We start from the raw sequence: 21113 nt of genomic DNA, 5'->3' as shown, positions 1-21113 counted from the left end.
GGCCCTAGAATTTGCCTATGGGTGATGATACGATGCTTTTTCCCTAGTGGAGGGCCCTGCGGTAATTGGCCCACCTCCCTTCTCAGCTTCCCTCCCCGGCTGTATTCGCTGGCTGCCCTCTCCGACTGCTCTCCTCGATACTCACCTTCTCCAGGCTGCTGCGGTGGCCCACACTAAGCACCGTCATGCCCAGCTGCTTGCACATGCGGTACATCTCTCCCTCCACGTCCTCCGTCAGCGCACTCGTCGCCTCGTCCAGGACTTGTGTTTTGGGGATTTAGCATCGGAGGTGGAGGATACGACACAAGGCAATATAAAATCAGGAGAGGGTCATTTAGAGACAATTCTGATCCAACAAGGCTAGTGTCTCAAAGCTCAGACAAGTTTTGGGATTGTGTTAATCTCCTCTGATAACTCTGAGAGCCAGTGGTAGGAATCCCACACCACGATTCCACATTTACAAATGATGAGTATGAAGGTATAGCAATATTTTACAGTGTGATGTTAAGTTCTGACATCCCAGTCAACAGCTTTGGCAGTTGGAGTGAATTAAAATTATGTTTACGGATAATGAGCCAAGTGGAGAACCGATTACAAGATGACATTTCAGATCTCGCTATAGGACTCATGGTCAGCCATGACATATCTATTGCAGGATGGGATAGCAAAATAGGAGTTAAAGTATTTTCTCCTAAATAGTTGACATTTTGTTGTAGAGCTCAGTAATTATGAATTTAGTGAGGAAGGCACTCTGTGCAATAAACAGCTTTCATACCTGCATAGGTTGGCTGATGGTAGAAGAGCCTTGCGAAAGTCAGTCTCTGCATCTCTCCAGGAGAAAGGGCATCGGACCTGTTCAGCGAATACACACCGGATCAAACTGCCACCAAGAAAAATAAGTATGACACGGCATCATCTAATATAACAGCGGTGTCATTTGATATCATTGTCGCATAAAGCCAAGAGGGCCTCACAGAATGTTGTCAGATGATAAAAGTTAATACGGTAATGTTATTATTATATTTATTTATCCAGGAAAGCCTCAGCGAGCCTCAAGACTTATGTTTTCAGGAGTGTCCTGAATCTGGACGTTTGGTGAAATCCGTGTTCAAGAGTGTTTTGTGAGCGGGGGAAAAATTGACAACCCAGAAAAAAAATCCACAAGTGCAAGAGGACAACGTTCATGCACATGTAGAGTCATTGTCAATCCAGTGATGGATGAGGGCCTCCCCATACCCCACCATTTTGGTCAGTGTGGGTTGGTGAAGGCACAAAAGTAAGAGCATAGGAGCACAGTACAACAATGGCTCTTGCTGCCCTCTCTTGTGCTGCCCACCGCACAGAGAGGGGATACTACTCAAAAATGAACACAGATGGGCCCCAGAAGTCATTTGCTGTACTGCCATTGCCTGGGCACCTCCTATCCCAGTCGGTTGGGAAGTTTCACAAATTGTAATTATCCACCACTCCTGGGGTTCAAGGCTCTGGATTAAACATTGGCTCCACCACACTCGAACAAAAAAAATACAAAACACGATTGTCGTTTAACCACCCAGCACATGAAGAAGAGTTACGAGACAAGAGCTAGCAGGGTTATGTATATCGCATTGCCATCTGATTCGCAATGCTGGAGAGAATAATGAACTCCACAAGCCACACACTCACCAGCTCCAGTCGACTTCTTGGTCAAGGCCACCAGTCCTGTCCAGGAGGGCCGACTACAGAGCACACATAAAACGACAATAACGTGTGGCAAGTGTAATTAAAATGGGCAATATCGCATCTGCGTACCGCAGCACAATAGGGGGCTTCATCTACTTTGGTAACAGTAATTTACACAAGAGTAATCGCCTTGCCACTGGGAGGTTTGTAGATTGTGTTCTGACAAAGCCCTTCAACAGCTGGTGTGTTACACAAGAACTATCGCGCAGCTGTAACAGATCTACTTTGCCCTATTGCGCACAACAGTATTCTCCACTAGTGGACCAGGCAGTGTTAATTAATAAGAGGTTTTTTGGGTTAGATAGCGTAAATATATAAATGTGTCATTAAAACAAGCCACCACCTGACAGCCAACTAGTAAGGGTTGTCACGTAAACAGAACGTGCCAATTCGTCACTAGTACAGCACACCGGTGTGTTGGAGAGCCAAGCCACAACATTTACAATCTGAATACGACGTTTCGCCAGAAATTACAACTAGCTTAATCAGGCGACAGTGTTCATTAAACTGCACTCTTGCAAGCGAAAGTGTAAGCCCTGCACCCAGGGTTAGGGTCCGTGTGTTGCAAGAGGCGCGGGGGTACTGCTCACCAGCCCGACGCAGTCCAGAAAGTGTAAAATCCTCTTGTCATCAAAATCTTCTGGCAGACCGGACATGAAGGTTAATTCAAGGTGTTCTTAAACACACATGATCAGAGTGACTGTCTGCTCAAACGGGCATTGAGCCAGTGCTTAGCTCATGTTTACAGCCCTGAGCCAGTGGTGGAAAGCCGCATCCCTATGGCGGGGATTGACTTCTCCGATCAAGTGATACTTATTTTTATCGACCCTGGAGATATGATGGGTTGAGTCAATCTGCAAGCAGGATTTAATTTGCAACCGTCTGATTGTGAGCTGCTTGCACATTGCGCTGAGCCACCTGGCTGGATTAAAACACAAAATAGAATGACAACCAGACATATCCATTTTCATTAGGAATGTACGTACATAGGCGCTTATTAAAAGTATGTGAAAGGAAATAACAACACCTGTATCACATGATCACAATGGAAACTCCACATTTGTGTAAGTCATAATGTTACAAGCCAATAAATGCATGGGTCATTGAGAGGTTGTGCAATGTCTAAAAGTAGTGGTGGTATCATCGACAAGATCTGTAGGCCTCATATAAGTAACCATAACAATTCTACCTCTCGTAAAAAAAGCCTGCTTACCAGTAACAGGGTACATCTCCTTCAATGGGTAAATGACCTACAGCAAAGAGAACATCGTGGATTAAGCAAGCTGGTTCAAAAGGGTACAACATAAAAAGAGGACCGAGGCTTAATAGTGCTTGGATGGGTGACTACTGCGAATAAAACAGGTGTTGTAGGCCACTGCAGAGCCTACATTGCCAGCAGAGGGCAGTGCAAGCAAACTCCATTGTTGTAATTCCCAATTGATATATTGGTCAGATCGCGTAAGTAAAACGTGTTGTAAAGCCCTCCACCCGACACAGCCAATTAATAACCCAACACTCGGTAAATACATTTCCACGTAAACAGTCTCCAACTCTTATTCACTCTGTCTCTCTGGCCTCTCTATTTATTTGCTGTGAAGAAAGGCTCATTGCCCGAAACGTCACCTATTACATGTTTTCCCTTTTATGGCATCCAGTGCTACTTACAAATGTGTTGACCACTGCCAATGCAGTGTCACCAAACAATTATTTCATGAGAGATCGGGGCGAGTGACTGCAAAGCAATGGACCTGCTCACGGAGGGTCCCGTCAGTGAAGTAAGGCTTCTGCGGCAAGAAGATAATTCCCCGTGGCCCAAAGCAGGTCCTCATGTGGACAGAACCTACACGACACCGCGCTCACAATGCACACATCGGTGGTTAAGCACAAGATGCTGTAGAATATAAAGCACCGAGCTTCCCTCCTGAGATGAACGCCACGGCACACAAGTGACCCACAGCTTTCACAGGACAAGAATCTTGTCCTAAATCCTGGCATAGCTAAACAAAAATAAATGAATATCAATGGCAAACAAATAGAACATATTAGCAATAAAACGACATGTACAATACACGTTACTTCATTTGAAAACTCAACTTTGTTAAAGGTAAAACGGCCAAATGCAAGAAATGATTGTTTGGCTAAACAAAACGTAAGCAATGATTCACCCCCCATTTCAGTTTGATTCATTGTCACAATTCAGGATCTCCATTCAATTTAATCATGTGCTACTGTAACACATGTAGAAAAACCTACAGTGGATACAAGGTGTCTATGACCCTGCAGATTTCTCATGAACCAATTGCATCATAACCACCATTACCAGCCAAGATCTTGGTTCTGCACTCACCAACCAACTGCATACTACATAACAATATTCTTACACGTGGGATTCAATGTATGTATTGCGAGAGTAAGAACAGATTTCAATCAACCGATGCGAAACAGCTACGGTTGGGGAGCCGACACTGCCGCCGTCCGCCATGCTCGCCTTTTAGGGTAGGCCATAGGCCGTTGAGCACACGGAGGAGCGTGGTTTTCCCCGTGCCCGTGTTTCCCACCACCAGGATGTTCTGGCCCCAGGCGACCTGGAGAGACAGGTCCTGCACGAGAGCTTCGGTGCCAGAGGGAGTGCTGTAGGACACGCGGTCTAGCACAAAGGCGTCCTTCGCCACCTCGTCCCACGCCTCAATGACGCTGCAAAGACAAAGATCCCCCATATAGCCTCAACAGACTGTTGGGGCAAGTACTGTTAGCGAGCACCTATGAAGGCTGGTATAGCACACGGTGGGGGGGGGGGGGGGGGCGGTGGCCAACACCATGCCTGCAGCATACTCATCTAAGGCTGAGTCGACCTCGCGGAGGCCTAGGTTTGGTTCAAATATGTTTCACTGTTATTGATCATGAGTGGGAATTGAACTGCGGCTACCGGGTTTGTAGGGCAGTGCACTAACCACTGTGCTAATGCACCCCATATTGATGACTGCACGCACAAACATACACGTGGATGTGTGGTTAAACAGTAAATGGATACACTGCATATTGTTTCAAATATTATATTATGCACGTGAAAACACCAATTTTTTCCAATACACATCCAATTTTGTAGTTACCAGGTACCTCATGGTATGTGTAACATATTGAAACTGTGATCCTATTGCATACGTTTAAAATTGGCACTTGAATCTATGACGCATACAATTTCACTTTTATACTTGTAAACACATTGCTATGATTGGTAGTATTTGAAAACAGTAAAGAATACAACATTTCAACTCCGAACACCCCTCCCTTTCCCCCCAACCCTTTGTGCGTTTATAAAAAAAAAATTCTACCAACCCTTTAAAACTTCCAGAATGTACACTTACATTCAGGATATGTATAAAGGTGTAACCTCGGGCAAAATGTCATTGTTGGACGTGTACCGTGCGTTCGAAAATGTGAAAAGAAAATGTACCAAAACAATTGGATTTCATGCCAATATAATGCACAAGTGGTTTATTTCAACGCCACATTAAATATCGTGGGCATTTGGTGCAGGGGATAGAATCTACATGCAGCTCACACGACTCTCTGTGCTAGCCTTCCCCCTGCACCTGGCGATGTACCTCAGCACGTCGATTAGCGGCAACCTAGATACCTCAGCTTAGTGGCGCTTGCCAGGGGCCTTGCCTCCATCCCCTCCGTGTTGCATCTCTCACACTGACAGCTGTACACAGGCACACACACGCACCACACACAGGGAAGTCAAGCTGATCGCCAAGTCAGACAGGGGCCTATTAGAGATCACAAAATGTCTTGAATAATAATATCACAGGCATGAGTCACAACAAAAGTTATCACCATCATTTTTAAGATGCATCTTTGGTGATCTGTCTCTTCGTAGCGTGGCACCCAAGCTATGCAATGCCTTGCCATTTGAAATCCGGCAATCAGAGTCAGTAGATATATTTTAGTCTGCTTTGAAAAACCATCCCTTTAAACTGGCCTTCCCTCTTTAGTTTGGTCGGTTTCCCTGGCTCTGTTTTTGTTTCCTGCTTTTCATGCGTTGTGCATTGGGATCCTAGGATGGAATGCGCATTATAAATTTGAATGATTATTTTAAATGAAAGTATTATTAGAGCTTCTAGACAGTCTAGAGGTTAGAGCATTGAGCTGGTACCATTGAGGTCTTGGGTTCGAATTCATGTAGCCACCTGTGATTAAACATAGTTTTTCAGTGTAGAGAGTTGATGGTTTCTGTCCAGGCAACAATGACTACAAAAGACCATCATATAAAATTTGGGCGAAATGCCATGTCTGAGATTTAGAAAAAAATTCCTGTAACAAACATTGCTCTGTTGCAAAAGTGGGAAAATACTGCCCCCTGGTGTGTGGATCAGAGAACACGTTAAGGGATCTCAGAAGTAGTTCTGTGATATCCCCTTCTGTGAGCCATTTCACATGCTGGGAGAGAGCTCCGAATAGATTTATCGTTTTATGACATGACACCGATAGCACAATCGGGATAAAACTTGGCAAAAAAAGGATGAAATTATAGTCTTGCTTTGCAGAAAGGTGCTGAAACTTTGCAGGTTTTTTCTCGATTCTGAACGTGTAGAGGAGGGGTGGGAGTGGCTCTAGTCTGAGTGCTCTCACCTCTCAAAATCCCACGATGCCTCCCGGGTTGGATCCCACTTATCGTTGGGGGCATCTGTCGGCTCCAGCAATACCTCCTGCAGCTCTCCAATCCTGAACAGATGAGGCAGCTGTTGCTTAACACGACATTCATGCAACCAGCAGATAACGACGCACTTCTACGTGTGATGCGTGGAATTGTCGTGCTGCCTGATGTAAATTAATGAGTGTGCCTTGCATAGGTTTATGGCTCTTTTTGTCAATCCACTGCCGGATGAGGTCCTTCAACGTTGTGCTGGTTGTGGGGGGGGGGGGTATTTGACCATACTTAACCACCACGATGGTCAGTGCGAGTACATCTGGGAACACAGATGTACAGTGAAACTATTGAGATTGCTGCACTCCTCACACTGTGACATACGTTGATCCTTCAAGCCTAACTCTAGGACCAGCAGGGAAGACAATCCAAGCTTTTCTACTGTGGTATAATATAGACTTCAAATTGCAAGGGGAAAATGTTCTAATGGGAAAAGCAGATATCATAATGCGAGAAACCTGTGCGTGTATCCAGCCACATCTGACAGCTTGCTAGACAGGTCGATCAGCTGGCTGAAGCAATTGATGAGGTAGATGCATACAAAAGCATTCTGTCAAAAAAGACAAACACAGACATGTTAAACGCTGCATTTTAATTCGATCGAGGACAGCACAGATCCAATTTAATCTACGTGTTTTTTTAAAATTTATTTTCTCCTTTAACACAACCTAGTTTTGAAGACATGACAGCTGCTTGCAGTGGCTAGCCATAACTGGGCGAGTTCTCTCATTAGTGAGGGGTCGGAAAAAGCTTTGTTTGGGCTCTCATCTGGGTGGCAAGCTGGTGGGGCTTGTAGGGGGGTGGCACAGAAGCCCATGTCCCTGATTGCCGGCTTATGCCTCCGCCTAATCAGAGAAGAAATTAAAGAGTGGGGCCACTAATTTATGTAAATTCTCGTGGTAAAGCATGCACATTGCAAGCCTCTGGAAAACATCACATTAGGGGAAGTCATCGGTCTGCTCCATACGTAATCTGCATGATCGTCTGCTCTCTGGCATAATCTGCATAATCATCCAGTACTCTCGTTCTAATCTTTTGTCATTTGAGCTGGAAGCAGACAAGTTCCTGGAAATTGAACTTAAAAAAGAAAATGCAAATTATTCATTAAAGCCTGATTAGTCGAAATGCATTTTAAGTAAGATCTTCACCTCCTTATGAGTGGCATCTCTACTTATGTGAAACAACTTACAAATTGCAAACCACCCCCTCTCCACCCCCTCCAAAATGGAATTTATGCTGGAGAGCTGAAAAATACTAAGCCATCATCGAAAACATATCAGCACTGCTGGGTAAATGGAAAAGTGTAACGTTGAAAAGATTTTAGAAAGACTACATCCGCGGTCAACGTATTCACATTGCTACAGACCGACCAACAAAGACCCTCCTCGTAACCGGACAAAATGTTGGGGCAAGTGCTGTTCGTGAGCACCTATTAAGCCCAGCAAGGCGCACGAGGGGTGGTGTGGCAAGCCTTTCGGTCTCTTTCGCCCCCCGTATGGTGACGTTTACACATTGGCAGAGCCAGTGGGGGGGGGGGGGGGGGGGTGACACGTGCTCCTCCAATTATCCGATCGAAATCCCTAATTTCGATCGGATCATTGGGGTTTATTAGTAATAAATCGGCATTTTGCGACCCCCATTGCCACTGTGTAGCATATTATTATGTGCCAGGGACTCTTATGAGATGATAGGACAATAGTCTGAGTCCATAATTGGCAACAAGTAACGGCAAAGCAGTTATAAGTGACTCGCAGAATTGTGTGCAGTTGCGTATACAGTACACGACTTTCCTGAAGGCATTCACCTTCAGCGAGCGCGATGCCGATCACACAACGCGGTTCGAATTCGACCCTTGAACGATGGCTGCGCCATCGCCGCACACGTGTCAAATAAAAAGCAAGGGACAAGTCCTCACTTACTAACAACTCCTCTATCATGTTTCATTGCTGGAGGGGTTGCCCCCCCCCTACCTGAAAATCCTGTCTCCGCCATTGCGTTTACGCACAGCCCTAGGTACTCATTTACGATGGGAGTCGACCGAGGAGGGCTTGTGACCGGTTAAAATGTTCGCCACCGATGTTGGCGACCATGTAAAACGAACTCACGTCACCGAGTTCGTAGCGCAGTGTGAGACTCTGCTGCGCTACCGCTCCCTACGGGCAGCAGTGCGCTGTGGCTACTGCGCCAGCCAAGGCTCACCTTGCTGACGAGTGCGCTGAGCTCGGAGGGGCTCAGGTGGTCGTAGACGCCGGCAAAAATTGGGATGGCGATGACGACGTAACTTAGGATGCTGCCCATGTAGTCAAACATATTCACCGCCACTGTGGAAGGCAGCAACAACGCGTATGTCGTATTCGAAACCAACCCACGTCACATAGCTTCTGGTATTTCAAATAGGAAAAAAAATAAGCTGACACTTTCTGACGATTTTAAGGCACAATCCATATTCATGAAGTAAATGGAAATATATATTCTTGGTTCTTTCGGTAACGTCACGTTGAAGGGAAACAATAAAATAATAAAATATATATAAAACAATAAAAATTCTCACGACGTTTCCCTTCAACGTGACTTTACCGAAAGAACTAAGAATATGAATTACTGCAGTCACGAAAGCTTTAAATCAAAATTTACATGGAAATATGTTGTCATCACAGAAGGCCTTAAAAATGTGAGCAATATATAAGGTACAATATCAGGTCAGTTATGCACCATTTGGGAAAAACAGTGAGAGACAGACACGGATAGATTCATCGCCCTCCCCCCACATCTCCACTGACCCCTTCCTGGCCTCCAGTTCCAGCTCACGATTCTAGAAAGCGATTTATTTGTCTTTTTTCCCTATCTTGTTCGTTTCGGTTTTTTTATCTGCTTCGTTTCTCACTGTTTTGTTTGCTCCATTAGCCTAAATGTAACATGAGCATATAATCTGGATATAATTTTCACAAGGAGCATACAATCGATTCTCACTCAAACAATTTGACACATGTATCATCGGTGCAAGGACCGATTTAAGCAGACTAATCAGCCCATCCTTACATTACTACATAGGCCAGGAAATGAACTGCAATACTTGGTTGATTACTTTATCAACAGGCCTAAACTGATAATCCTTGTAATTTGGAGAAAAAAAACAGTACCTACGTCTAACGCAACAAGAGCACCATTCAAGTAGTTCATGAAACAAATTACAAGGTATCTAAAGTTCAGCCTGAAGGTGCATCCTTGGAATGGGATAATTGCGTGACCAGGGTAGCACAGTCACTGAAGAACACAAACTCCTTCTATGAAAAAAGTTAATTAACGCTCGCCCAATTTGCACGCTTTCGTTTTGCGAAGTGTAGCAAAATGCATGTTTTCCTGCAGTAAACTACAAACGGACTTAATTATATGCCCCAATGTGACAGCTGTAACTTTATTTAAATACGCTTTAATCTACAAATCGGATCATGGGCAACACAAAATTGGAAATATTTCAAGAAAAAAAACAGAGCACATCGTTGGGACTTAACCACAAATGGGAGTTAACAGCAAATATGACACAAGGCGATTCATCAGACATGCAAATTAAGAATAAAATCATCTGCAACTACCACTCAGAAAGCAACGATTGCAATCAGTGACTGAAAAATGGCATCAACATCAACAGCACATTCAGAAAATCAAATTACTAACACGAATTAACATTGACAATTATAAGTAAAATTAAGATTTACATTATTTTTTATCTTAATTTGATTTATAAAAATTCGTATAATGTGTACATCTGAAATTTATGCTATTCTTACTATTCGCTATCCTTTGCTGGATAAGATTGTATCAGTTGGCACAGGGACCCTCGAACAGAATGTGAAAAAGTCAGACAGATTCGAACAACCGATCCAAGTTCTTCTCACTTGTGACCATCACAGTTGGTTGCTTCTATAAATATTTACCAGTTTAAATTGATAACCATCAGTTCCTAGTTTTATGTGGACTGTGTCAGAAGAAGACCTGATTTTCAAATGTAAGATGATAATGAATTAGGTCACTTGGGAGGAAAAGCACACATTCACAAGAGTTTGCATGTTCTCCTGGTGGTTGTGGATTTTTCTCCTGGTCGTCCAGTCTTTCCCTCCACGTTTCAAAAAATAAGTTAAGAGTATTTGGCTGCTATACATTTCCACAATATAAGCCACATCGTTGAGCTACCATTGGTGGCAAAAGTCGCTTCTGAAAGAGAGCTATTTTGCTCGGTGGGCTTTACCTGGTAAAATAAAAAATAAAAATTCCGTGCTAAAGTGGTACTTGAAGAGAAAAAGCTTGTCTCCAGGCATTGGGAATTTGATGCAGAACAATTCACGCCAGAGGATAACAGCAACGAAGAGCCGCCGTGTGAGGCCGCTGCACACTCTGTCCGTCTGGCTGCTCTGAACCCTGTGTGAATGATTCTCTTTTTTTATCACGGTTGCTGGGCAGAGACCCCCCCCCAAGCGGCCAGCAAGGTATAGCTTGTTTCTTTATTTCCTGCATTATATATAAGGTGCACTCATTTTCCCTCGATTGAAAGCCAAAGTTGGGGGTGCGTCTCGTAATCCGTTAGCTGTGTGTGTAACCGGATTTGCGTAACTTTATTGACACTGGGCACTTGTTTTGGGTGCACCCCACTTTCCGGAGTATCTTAAAATCCGGAGAATAAGGTAACACGTAAGAATTCATATTTTTCTTGAGTCGAGAGAGTTTATAATAACCTGGGGAAAGAGACGATGGGAGGAAATTCCAAAGTCGAGCAGTGGGAGGAAACAAGTGGTAAGGGCAGTCTGTTGATCTTATTGCGTGGAGTTTTTGTTGTTGTTGAACATGTCCAGGTTTTTGTCAGCCGAATCATGGTGGTGGAGACACTCACGGTACAACCAGAACTCCTTGTTCATGAGCGTCTGTTGGGTGCTGAGAAGGCGGTGTAGACGGGCATTGGTGCGAGTGTGCTCCACTCTCCCGGCCCTGACAGAGACAGCACTCTGAAGTATGCATCTCTTAATGGTCGTTAACATTTAGAAACATGTTTTTACATTATTTGGCAAATATAAATGACCAAATATGCTAAGTCAATTCTATGAGCAATCACATGTGGCCAGGTCACCTCTGGAAAAGAGGTAAAACACTCAGTGGGATTTAAATGGTAAATAACATAGTTAGGGAGTAAAACATTAACCCAGTCAGGTCGCCCAGAAATAGAACAAGCAACTTCCAATCGGACGATTGTGAATTCAAATCCTGGCTTGTGGGGTTGACTCAGCCAATCATTCCCCTAGGATATAAAAATTAAATACAAACTTGTGGGGAAGTCAAAAGTGGTTGTCCTAAGGGTGTTTTGCCCCTGCCACAGGAATGTGGAATATCCAGCACTACCTCTGGGTTCTAAACAAGAGATAAGCACCCTCTCAATGCTCATTTAAACAGGACATTTTGACATTAGAATAGTTATTTAGAGAAATATCTTAAGAGATTGAGTTCAATGCATCTATTCAATATTTAGAGGCCAGAAGATAGTCTAATTAGATAGTTTCTGTTCATAATCTAAAGTTACAGGTATAATATTTTTTAAAATTATTTTTACCGTGACCTTACGTGGCATACAACTTTTAAAATTGGTTATTATAGAGTGACCAAATACCCAGACAGTTTCATTCGGTGTACATTTGGAGAAGAATGAAAGCATACAAGGCACACCCTGGTACATATAAATGCCAACGTGTAGAGGAAAGTGCAAAGGGCAAGTGGCTGGACTTTGGCGGTACCTGTAAAAAGCAGCCGATTCAGCATTCACTCGGATCTCCATGTGCTTAAACCTGGCAAACAGTTAATGGGTTACTTCTAAAATAGACGTGAGTTAATAGTTTTGCATATTTTATTACATAAACATCGTGATTTAAATGAAAACCAATTCATATTCATTGTCCTTTTGGAGACCCTGGTAAATCATAACATAGGCATAACTATTATATTTTACAATGGTGTTACAGAAAGTTATAAATTTTTAGATTGGTCCCATAAAACACGTGATTCATTGACCTACTGGAGTAAATTAGGTCACATGATCTAAGCCAGGGGTCGGTAACCAAAATAAAAAAAGCCGTCTTTTTCGAATTCGGTAAGAAAATTAATATTTCAAGAGCTGCAATTCACGTGAATAACGTTACAATGCAGTCCACAAAGCAGTCCTTAAAGACTGCCAAGCCCAAAAAAACACCTGGATTATGGAGTCCTTAAAGAGGCCACATTTGGCTCCGGAGCTGCAGGTTGCCGACCCCAGTTCGAAGCTATCCGACCGGAACATAAGCATAGTTGGGAGTGTGAGCAGGCGAGACACCTTCTCGACAGTCACTCTTACGTTACCACCGGACACTTCTGTGAGAGATAAATAAGGTAAAGGTGCAGCGCTGCAAATGCCTGCTCAGGCCACTGCTGGCGGAAGGGCCTCCACTACAGTTCCCCTATAGATGGTATCTGGCCTACTCTTCTACACGAGCCAAACATTTTGGAAGATGTGGAAAAATCCACACTTTACCCCACTACATGCAATCTGCCGGTGCACTCATTTATACTTCTGTACGGACAGAGGCAGGGAGGATTTAAGAAATCTACCCAATTTGTCAACTGCCACACCTCTGGATTGCAAGTCTAGTGTGCTCACCATTATATCGTGGCAGCAACTCCTAATTTTCCGTGTTAAAAATTAAGACCAAATTGTGCGTATATATGTATTTATTTACTGTGTCTTCTTCGCCATCATCTGGTAATTCGCTCTTAATGGAGGGGAAAATAAAGAGGGCTGGGTCATAACATGCACCAACCGGAAGTCTCCCTCCATCTTCTCCTGAGCGACAAGAGTGGAGATGATCGGCCCCATGAGCAGCTTGTTGGTCACCGTGCCCACGAGGAAGTAGGCGAACACGCTCACGGGACCGATCCAGCCTGTGCTGCGCACAACAAACGAGCACAACCACCAGGGCCTTTAGAGTGTATCCCTGTCGTCACCAACATCATTCGCAACGATCAATCAAATTCCTAATGAAGGCCTCACCAGGCCGCTGCCATCTCACATGGTCCTGCAATGCAGCGATCCATCTAGCATGCTTGCACGTCAGCTGATTTCACAGCTTTGCAGCAGACATCCTCCCGATCGCGTTTCCTCCTTCGGCTGCTACTCCCGATGTTAGTATTGAGCACGGGCCATCAATGGCTATCCCCCGAAGGTAACATCTACGTAGTAAGCTCCTAATCTGTATGTAGGCATCTTTGTACGTGTATGTGTATCGTTGTCCGGAGGACTCTTCTGAGTTTGAAAGTGTATCAGTGCTGGTGCTGCCCATTCACACGGCCGATTGAAAATCCACCACAGCCCCGTTTCAAAACAGCTACAACGGACAGCCTTGTGCCGTTAGAGAAAGGGTGCGTGGAGGCAGGGGGAGCTGATGAATCTCAATTGGTTCCCCACTACATTTTACAAATTAGGGAGTGGTGAGGGTCAGGTGAGTTGATGACTGACGAGTGGCTTTAGGCGAGTGGAGAATATCTGAAAAGGGTCAGGCTGCTCGCTCGCTCGCGCTATACATAACACTATTAATAAATAGGCTGGAAAGAGCAACCAATGAGATTCCTTATATTTTTCGCAAGACAGTTCATATGTGATACGAACAAATCATATTTTTGGTCATAGGTAATGTAGAAGCTTGCCAATTTTGAGCGTTAAAGCTGACAACAATGGTCTATAGGTGGGTATGGTAATACGATCAAAATTAACACAATGATAGAGAGGTGCTGAAGGCTCTGCGGTCAGAAAAGCGTGCTGGCATTGTGTCTGCACCTGATGAAGCACTGATATGTATAGTAGCACAGAGTGAACGGCGATATCAGCAGCTTGCTGGCCATCAGGCTGAGCTGCTTGCAGAACCTCTCCACGTCCTGGCTGATTCTCTGATCCCTGCAGAACAACGGAGGAGCACGTTCTAATTAAAATAGTAAAATGCTTACTCACAAACGGCTTAACGCAACAATGGAGTATCTGAGACGATACTGTTAAAGGGAATTAACATAAACAAACACGTAATTACTAGATATTCCTTCAAGATTCCATGTCCACATTTAGGAATCATTGATAGAGCTTTGGCAGGTTTTTGCTTCTCAATTATGGAATGTATTGTAAAAAATGTTGGTTTCTGCCATAACTGTCTCACAATACTAAAGTAGTTGACATGATTACTTCACTTATTTATGCACATAAGCCCTGTAATTCCACGGTCATGAGTGAAATATCTTCAGGCTATGTATTCTGTGTTGCTCATGCTCAATGTGATGTTCTTTTGGGCTTTTCTGTTGCCTACCATGTGTGAAGTTTCAATGTTAAAACACTTTTCACGCCTTCGGAGCTGCCACGCAGGTGCGAGGCACTTCCATATAAACAACAACGATGACGGAAAAATTAAGAAGGCGAGCCAGTGGAAAGTGAGCATTTCTAGATGGACAATAAGTAGAGATGGACTCTTCCTTATTGATGCGCAAACTCCAGCAAATTGCGTACTTCAGCTTCGAAGTGGACTGCGACCCTCAAAGAAAGGACGCCGCCCCCGTGGTTGCACTCGTGACCACCCCCCCGCCCCCACGTGGTCGCCCCTGTGGTACGTGGATCAAGCAAATCACTCGAGATGCCGGTATGGCAGCAACAGCAGTTTATGCGAATTCTGTCGCAAGATGTCACGTGTTTTGGTGCACAGTCAGCGGTCCTTCGCTGACTATGCCTCATGAATGACTACCCTTATATTTTAATCAAACTTACCATTTAACCCAGGCCACCCTTGGGAATAAGACCTCAGTTAATGTTGATTTATATATCCTGGTAAAATTTTACTTTACCTAAACACTACTACACGTAGTGTAAAAACCTTAGGGTTAAAACAGCTTCTAAGTTAACAATTCTATTCTTACGTATGGCAATATTCATAATAAAGGTTTTTGGGTTAGATCGCGTTATTTATAAATGTGTCGTAACCCTCCACCACCCGACACGGCCAATCAGCAAAAAAAGTGTCACGTTGACAAAAGACAAATAGTTCACTACTTTAGCCCACCGGTGTGTTGAAGAGTGAATCCACAACATTTACAGTTTGAGTACGACGTGTCGCTGGTAATCACATCCACCATCATCGGGCAATTCGCCAGAATGGTAAAGCCCTCTCCACTTGCTCCCGGTCTTAAATAGAGCAGCAGGGTGACTTCATCATTTAACTCATTCAGGTGTAGTGATTTGAGGCGGGGGGGGGGGGGGTATTGTAATTATATAATCGATTGGTAAGCAGTCAATGGTTATGATTAGTAACGAGTTGTAGATTAGTAATTAGTTGTAATGTGTTATTGTGATTATATGCTACGTTAGTAATCCGTTAATTAGTATGTGTTTCCCGTATAAATTAGGGTAACATGTATTATTTAATAATACGCTTCCAAGCCTCAAATCACTGCACCTGAATGAGTTAAATGATGACGTCACCCTGCTGCTCTATGTAAGACCGGGAGCAAGTGAGGGCTTTACCATTCTGGCGAATTGCCCGATGATGCTGGATGTAATTACCAGCGCAACGTTGTACTCAAACTGTAAATGTTGTGGATTCACTCTTCAACACACCAGTGGGCTAAAGTAGTGAACTAATTGTCTTTTGTCAACGTGACACATTTTTTGCTGATTGGCCGTGTCGGGTAGTGGAGGGTACGACACATTCATAAATAACGCGATCTAACCCAAAAACCTTTATTATGAATAATATTGGTCGCGAAAGCCTACGTGTTAAACTGTATGGCAATATGTTCACAATATAAATGCCAATGTTGAGGTCGGCTGGACATGAGAAGGCTTCAGGAGAGAATTTGTGTAGTTTTGCTCTGCCTTCTCCACTGAAGGAGCGCAGACTACAGTGGTTTACTATACGAGTCCATAGTTTGGGTTGCATGGCCAAAGTCGCGGTTGATGGTAAACCAGGTGACTTCGAGGGATGTCAAAACCAGGAGGTGCGATGTTTGGGGTCTTGCTCAACGATCATATAATCGTTTTGACAAAAAGACAGTCTGCCGCTCACGGGTTGTCGAGAGCATCCTGCAGCGTGTTGAGCCTATAGTAGGCCCGTCCGCGGAAGTAGAGATCGTGCAGGTGCTCGGTGACACTTCGTCTCCAGGTGAGGTACAGAAGGCTTGACACGTACTGGTCACAGCTCTTCAGCTGCAAGCACAGACGGAAGGGCCAAAACAGGCATGTTGTGCTCTTCAAGAGCCTCAGAGGACACAAACACTTGAATGTATCACGTGTGGAGATGGTGAAAAAAAAACAAAATGAATGCAACTGTATCTCAAGACTACAAATTTAACGACATTCGGATATAATGAGGGGCGTGCGGTGGTTTCGCAAGGGAAACAAGAGGGAGGAGGAAAACACCACTGCAGCACAAACCAGGACACAGCATCCGGGGACAAGCACCAACAACAGTTCACCGATTAGCACTCGAGATGCAAAGACCATTCGCACAGTGAAAAATGCAATATTTACGAATGAGTTGATAGCAATGAGGATAACAGCGATGGCGACCAGCCCCTTGAACTTAGGAAAGTCTTTGCTGCCCAGGATCTCGTAGAATTGGCTTGGGATGACGCCCACCTGATAAATGATCAGCTGCCCTGTGGGTACCCAGAATGCATTTTTCAGTTAATGGGTTCAGCTGCCACATGTTATTTAAATAACATTAAGTCCGCATATAAATATATACCCGTTACAATTATTTGATTGCTTGTTACACTGCAAGATCATTAACTGGTTTCTAGATTAGAAAAATGTTAGTCTCATTTTCATAATAGTTTTAATTGGTGCTCGTTTTTTATATTCCTCCGCTGAAAACTTTAGTTTGCTCAATTACCCTAAACGTAACACGAGTATATAACTTGCATCAACTGTAAATAATCATATCACACAGGTGCATTTTAACATTGCCAAAGTACAGCCCCGAATAAGCTAAAGCCGAAATGAATCTCAAAACACGACCAATAAAATGTGTTGCCAATCATATTAAAAAGTAAGTTTAATTTACTATCTTTAAATACATTTGAATAAATTTAGATTTTTTTCGATTGGCGATTTGACATTGTGATCAAGTCCATATTAACATTCTTCAAGTTTAGAAATGAAAAAAACCTACTGAATGAGACATGCAAGCGGATGGCTTGCAGAAGGGGACTAGAATTGGCATTGACTCATGGAACAATGTTTTCTGTAATTCTTACTTGCTGACCTACCCCTACGTAACTTGCTTATCTGCCCCTACTGGACATCAGTGAAAAAGAGCTTCACAGCTCATCGGATTCCTACAGTCTAAATCATTCTCACCGATTAGGCCGATGACCAACAGCATGGCAAACATGAGGGAGCTTGTAGACGTGACGTTTGGAAAAAGGATGGATCCATACTTTCCAAACCTCCTCACAAACACCATGTCCAGCTTGGGCCTAGGACATAAGCACAAGCAACACATTCACCGATATGGATACGCCTGCTACTAAAACATGGACATCATCACATGGTTGCAATTATCAGACACTGGATTTGACTTTGGCTGAGACAGCCAAAAAGGCATATAAATAGGAAATTATCTATATATAAGTTCCTGAGTAGTTATTATTAACGTGTTATATATCACAATGTTAAACGTATTAGGTGGAGCGTTGGCCAAGTGGTTAGTGCACTGTGCTTCAAACCCAGCATTCCTGAGTTCAATTTCCAGCCACGGCTAACGTCAGTGGCGACACGTATCTGAACCGGTCACGGCCCCTCTCTCCACTCGTTCACACCTGGTCCACACTGACCATGGGGGTGAAGTATGGTCACACAGCCCCATGACTGACACTGCATGGGGGCACCCTTCATCCAGCATTGGAAAGGCCTTTAACCGAATGTGTTCGTGCATCATATTACATGATGTATAGCCCCTGCATATTGGTAGAGCATGCATCTAATACAGCTGGTATGAAGAAAGCACTTGGCTTAGCTTCACACATGTTTTTTTTCCTGCACAATAACTACTTTCCTGGAAAGACGTCCAACTCGTGTATTGGAAGACATAGTGAAGTCGTCACCATCCCCACTCTTGTTTGTTCTGCTCTCCACAGTCGTGCTGCAAATTCAGTGGCATCATCCATCATTTCTAGGAAATGTTGTGATTTACAGGAGACTCTCGCCCCCCCCCCCCCGCTGCAAAAACGTTGACGAGGTGACAACACGATTTGACACTCGAGTGTCTCATCGTCAACGTGACATGTTGAGAACAGAACACTTGGCCACTTATCTCTTCTCCCTAACTGTGATATATTCCAATAGGGCTGTCGGTGGCGCAATGTCAAGAGACGAAGAAATGTACAAGTGAGCAGTGCACTACATTGTGCCGAACACAAGCCTCTTGAAGGTGACATCCCACAAGCAGTCGGGGTCACTTCCAATCGTCCCTTACCCACGCTAGGTGGCGCACAAGTTCTCAAAAGCCCTGCCAGGCGATGTTTAATCTTAACAAAAAAACTCAACGTCCAGGGGTTTGATATCAGACAAGATAAAGAATCAAGTTACGATCCGATTAAAGTGATTGATCGGTCACCGACCTGAGATCAGAAATTCGTTAACGCTTGAGAGCCCACTCGTACCAGAACCCGGATTCGAACGCAGGATCTCCACGGCCATCGTGAATCTCCTTCGTGAGCCACCCAACCAATCACCCCCGCAGTGTGCATATTATGACACCTGAACGCCTGCCAGACACTTACCGCTTCTTCTCCTTGGTACGGGTTCCATCTCGAGTTCCGTGCATGGTCGTGGTTGTCCTCCTCCTCCCTTCTTCTCCTGCTCGTTCTCCAACGCTCCTATTTCACTCCCCACGATCCTCCCTCTGAGAGTCTCGGGTGTAACTCAAGGCGGACCCTCGCCTCTGACCTGGAAGGGATTTGAGTGTGGATGTTGACAACGTGAGACCGCATCGCCACCTTGTGGTGACAACAATTTTGATTCCACCGCCTCATTTAAATGGGAATCGGGCCCAGCAATGCATCGTTGAGTGCAACATTTAATACTTGTACTTTTCATCTAGATTTAAATAAGGGATAGTTGACATGTAAGCTTATAGTTTATTGTTAAGCTTGACTAATGTTTTTTTGTAGAAAACCTACTCTTAAAAAACATAAAAAAATATTCTGTAAACATGTCAGATTTTTTGCTCGAATTGACAATAAACATTTTAATCCAAAATCACATAATTTCGAAATGTTTATTAAAAACGCTTAAATTTATCATCCGTTATCAATGGTAAGTGGCATTTTGAGAAAGGAATCTTTCCTGCAAATTTAGTTTTTGATAACTGATGTGTTAAATTATTGTAGCCGCCTTTAAAGACAAGAAAGTCCAATAATAATCAGATTTAGAAGTTTAACTTAATCTTGATTTGAAGCTTTCGTGACTGCAGGAATCCACACTCGTTGGTTCTTTCGGTAAAGTCACGTAGGTAGAAATAAAATAAAATAAATCACGACGTTTCGGGCACAACACAAGCGTCCGTCATCATCTGGCATACATCATCTGATGACAGACGCCGCTTGTGTTGCGCCCGAAACATCGTGATTTATTTTATTTTATACCTACGTGACTTTACCGAAAGCTTAACTTCAATAATTAATTATCTGAGTTGGTACGAAACGAGTATAAGAAATGGTACGAAAAATAAACGTACTTCTGTCCCGTACCGGATGAAAAAATATCGTATCGTCATATTCTACCGTACTTAAGATTCAAAACATCCTGATCCATACCAAATTTTTGTTCCGTGCCGTACTCCCACCTTTCATTATAGCCTTACTCACAGAGTTTTATATGACGGCAGCATACTTACACATGTGCACCGTTAGTGCTTCTCAGCACACCTCACTGATATTCAAATCCAGTCTATGTTCGCTGCAACATGTCCACAGTGACTGTCAAGCAGGCATGTCAATTTGTAGGGTTGGCCACTTTCTAACAATGATTTATGCCAAATTTCTCACCCATGGGGCAAGAGAGATAATTCTCTCTTTCAAATAACCCTAGTGGTGCAGTACTATGTCTTGCCATTCGTTGTGTTTCTCTGGGTGATCCGGTTTGCTCACGCAAGTATGAACACTTATTGACTAAATAAACATCTTAATATATGAGAACTGCAGATACAATGTTGGATTTCTGCCTGGCAGCCATCCAGCTTGTATGTGACTTCTCCGCAATTGTGAAATGCAATTTGCACGGACGACGCTGCATGAAATTAATTCATCATTTTTTGATTTAAAGCTTTCGTGACTGCAAGGATTAATCTTCTTTGGTTCTTTCGGTAAAGTCACGTAGAATGAGAATAAAATAATAAAACAAAATAACACAAAAGTTTTATTTTATCATTTTATTATTTATTATTTTATTCTCATTCTACGTGACTTTACCGAAAGAACCAAAGAAGATAATTCATCATTAGCGCTAGAATGCAACACATTTACTGGCAATTGTCATTGTGCACAAGAGAGAAGTGGAATAAGCGTGGCCCATTTCTGATGCCATACCCAGGCTCGTCAGAAGGAAGGCAGTACAAGTGGACTAATCGCCACC

The 21113-nt window shown here is 43.6% G+C and overlaps 1 protein-coding gene across 4 annotated transcripts in view; it reads right to left on the bottom strand.

Moving 5' to 3' along the window:
- Positions 1-21113, bottom strand: part of ABCD4 (ATP binding cassette subfamily D member 4) — a 31450-nt gene that overhangs the window by 4452 nt on the left and 5885 nt on the right. Inside the window, exons 2-20 of one of the 4 annotated variants that reach the window (XM_032947951.2) lie at positions 19262-19427; positions 17838-17956; positions 17007-17134; positions 16543-16682; positions 14280-14396; positions 13267-13392; positions 12211-12261; positions 11319-11413; positions 8633-8754; positions 6892-6983; positions 6358-6450; positions 5360-5428; positions 4211-4416; positions 3471-3562; positions 2936-2972; positions 2313-2362; positions 1666-1718; positions 776-852; positions 146-261 (exon numbers count right to left, since the gene is read on the bottom strand). In XM_032947951.2, coding sequence (XP_032803842.2) covers positions 146-261; positions 776-852; positions 1666-1718; positions 2313-2362; positions 2936-2972; positions 3471-3562; positions 4211-4416; positions 5360-5428; positions 6358-6450; positions 6892-6983; positions 8633-8754; positions 11319-11413; positions 12211-12261; positions 13267-13392; positions 14280-14396; positions 16543-16682; positions 17007-17134; positions 17838-17956; positions 19262-19305 — 1827 coding nt within the window. In that variant the 5' untranslated portion in view covers positions 19306-19427. Of the gene's footprint in view, positions 1-145; positions 262-775; positions 853-1665; positions 1719-2312; positions 2645-2935; positions 2973-3470; positions 3563-4210; positions 4417-5359; positions 5429-6357; positions 6451-6891; positions 6984-8632; positions 8755-11318; positions 11414-12210; positions 12262-13266; positions 13393-14279; positions 14397-16542; positions 16683-17006; positions 17135-17837; positions 17957-19261; positions 19428-21113 lie in introns of those variants that run through there. The other 3 variants (XM_032947954.2, XM_032947955.2, XM_032947957.2) reach the window with 3 other exon arrangements.

Source organism: Petromyzon marinus, chromosome 6 (genome assembly GCF_048934315.1).
Source record: "Petromyzon marinus isolate PM22_M1 ecotype Great Lakes invasive population chromosome 6, UKy_Petmar_22M1.pri1.0, whole genome shotgun sequence".
NCBI lineage: Eukaryota > Metazoa > Chordata > Hyperoartia > Petromyzontiformes > Petromyzontidae > Petromyzon > Petromyzon marinus.
The sequence above is the reverse complement of the archived record's forward strand: the minus strand, read 5'-3'. Positions and strand labels throughout refer to the sequence as shown.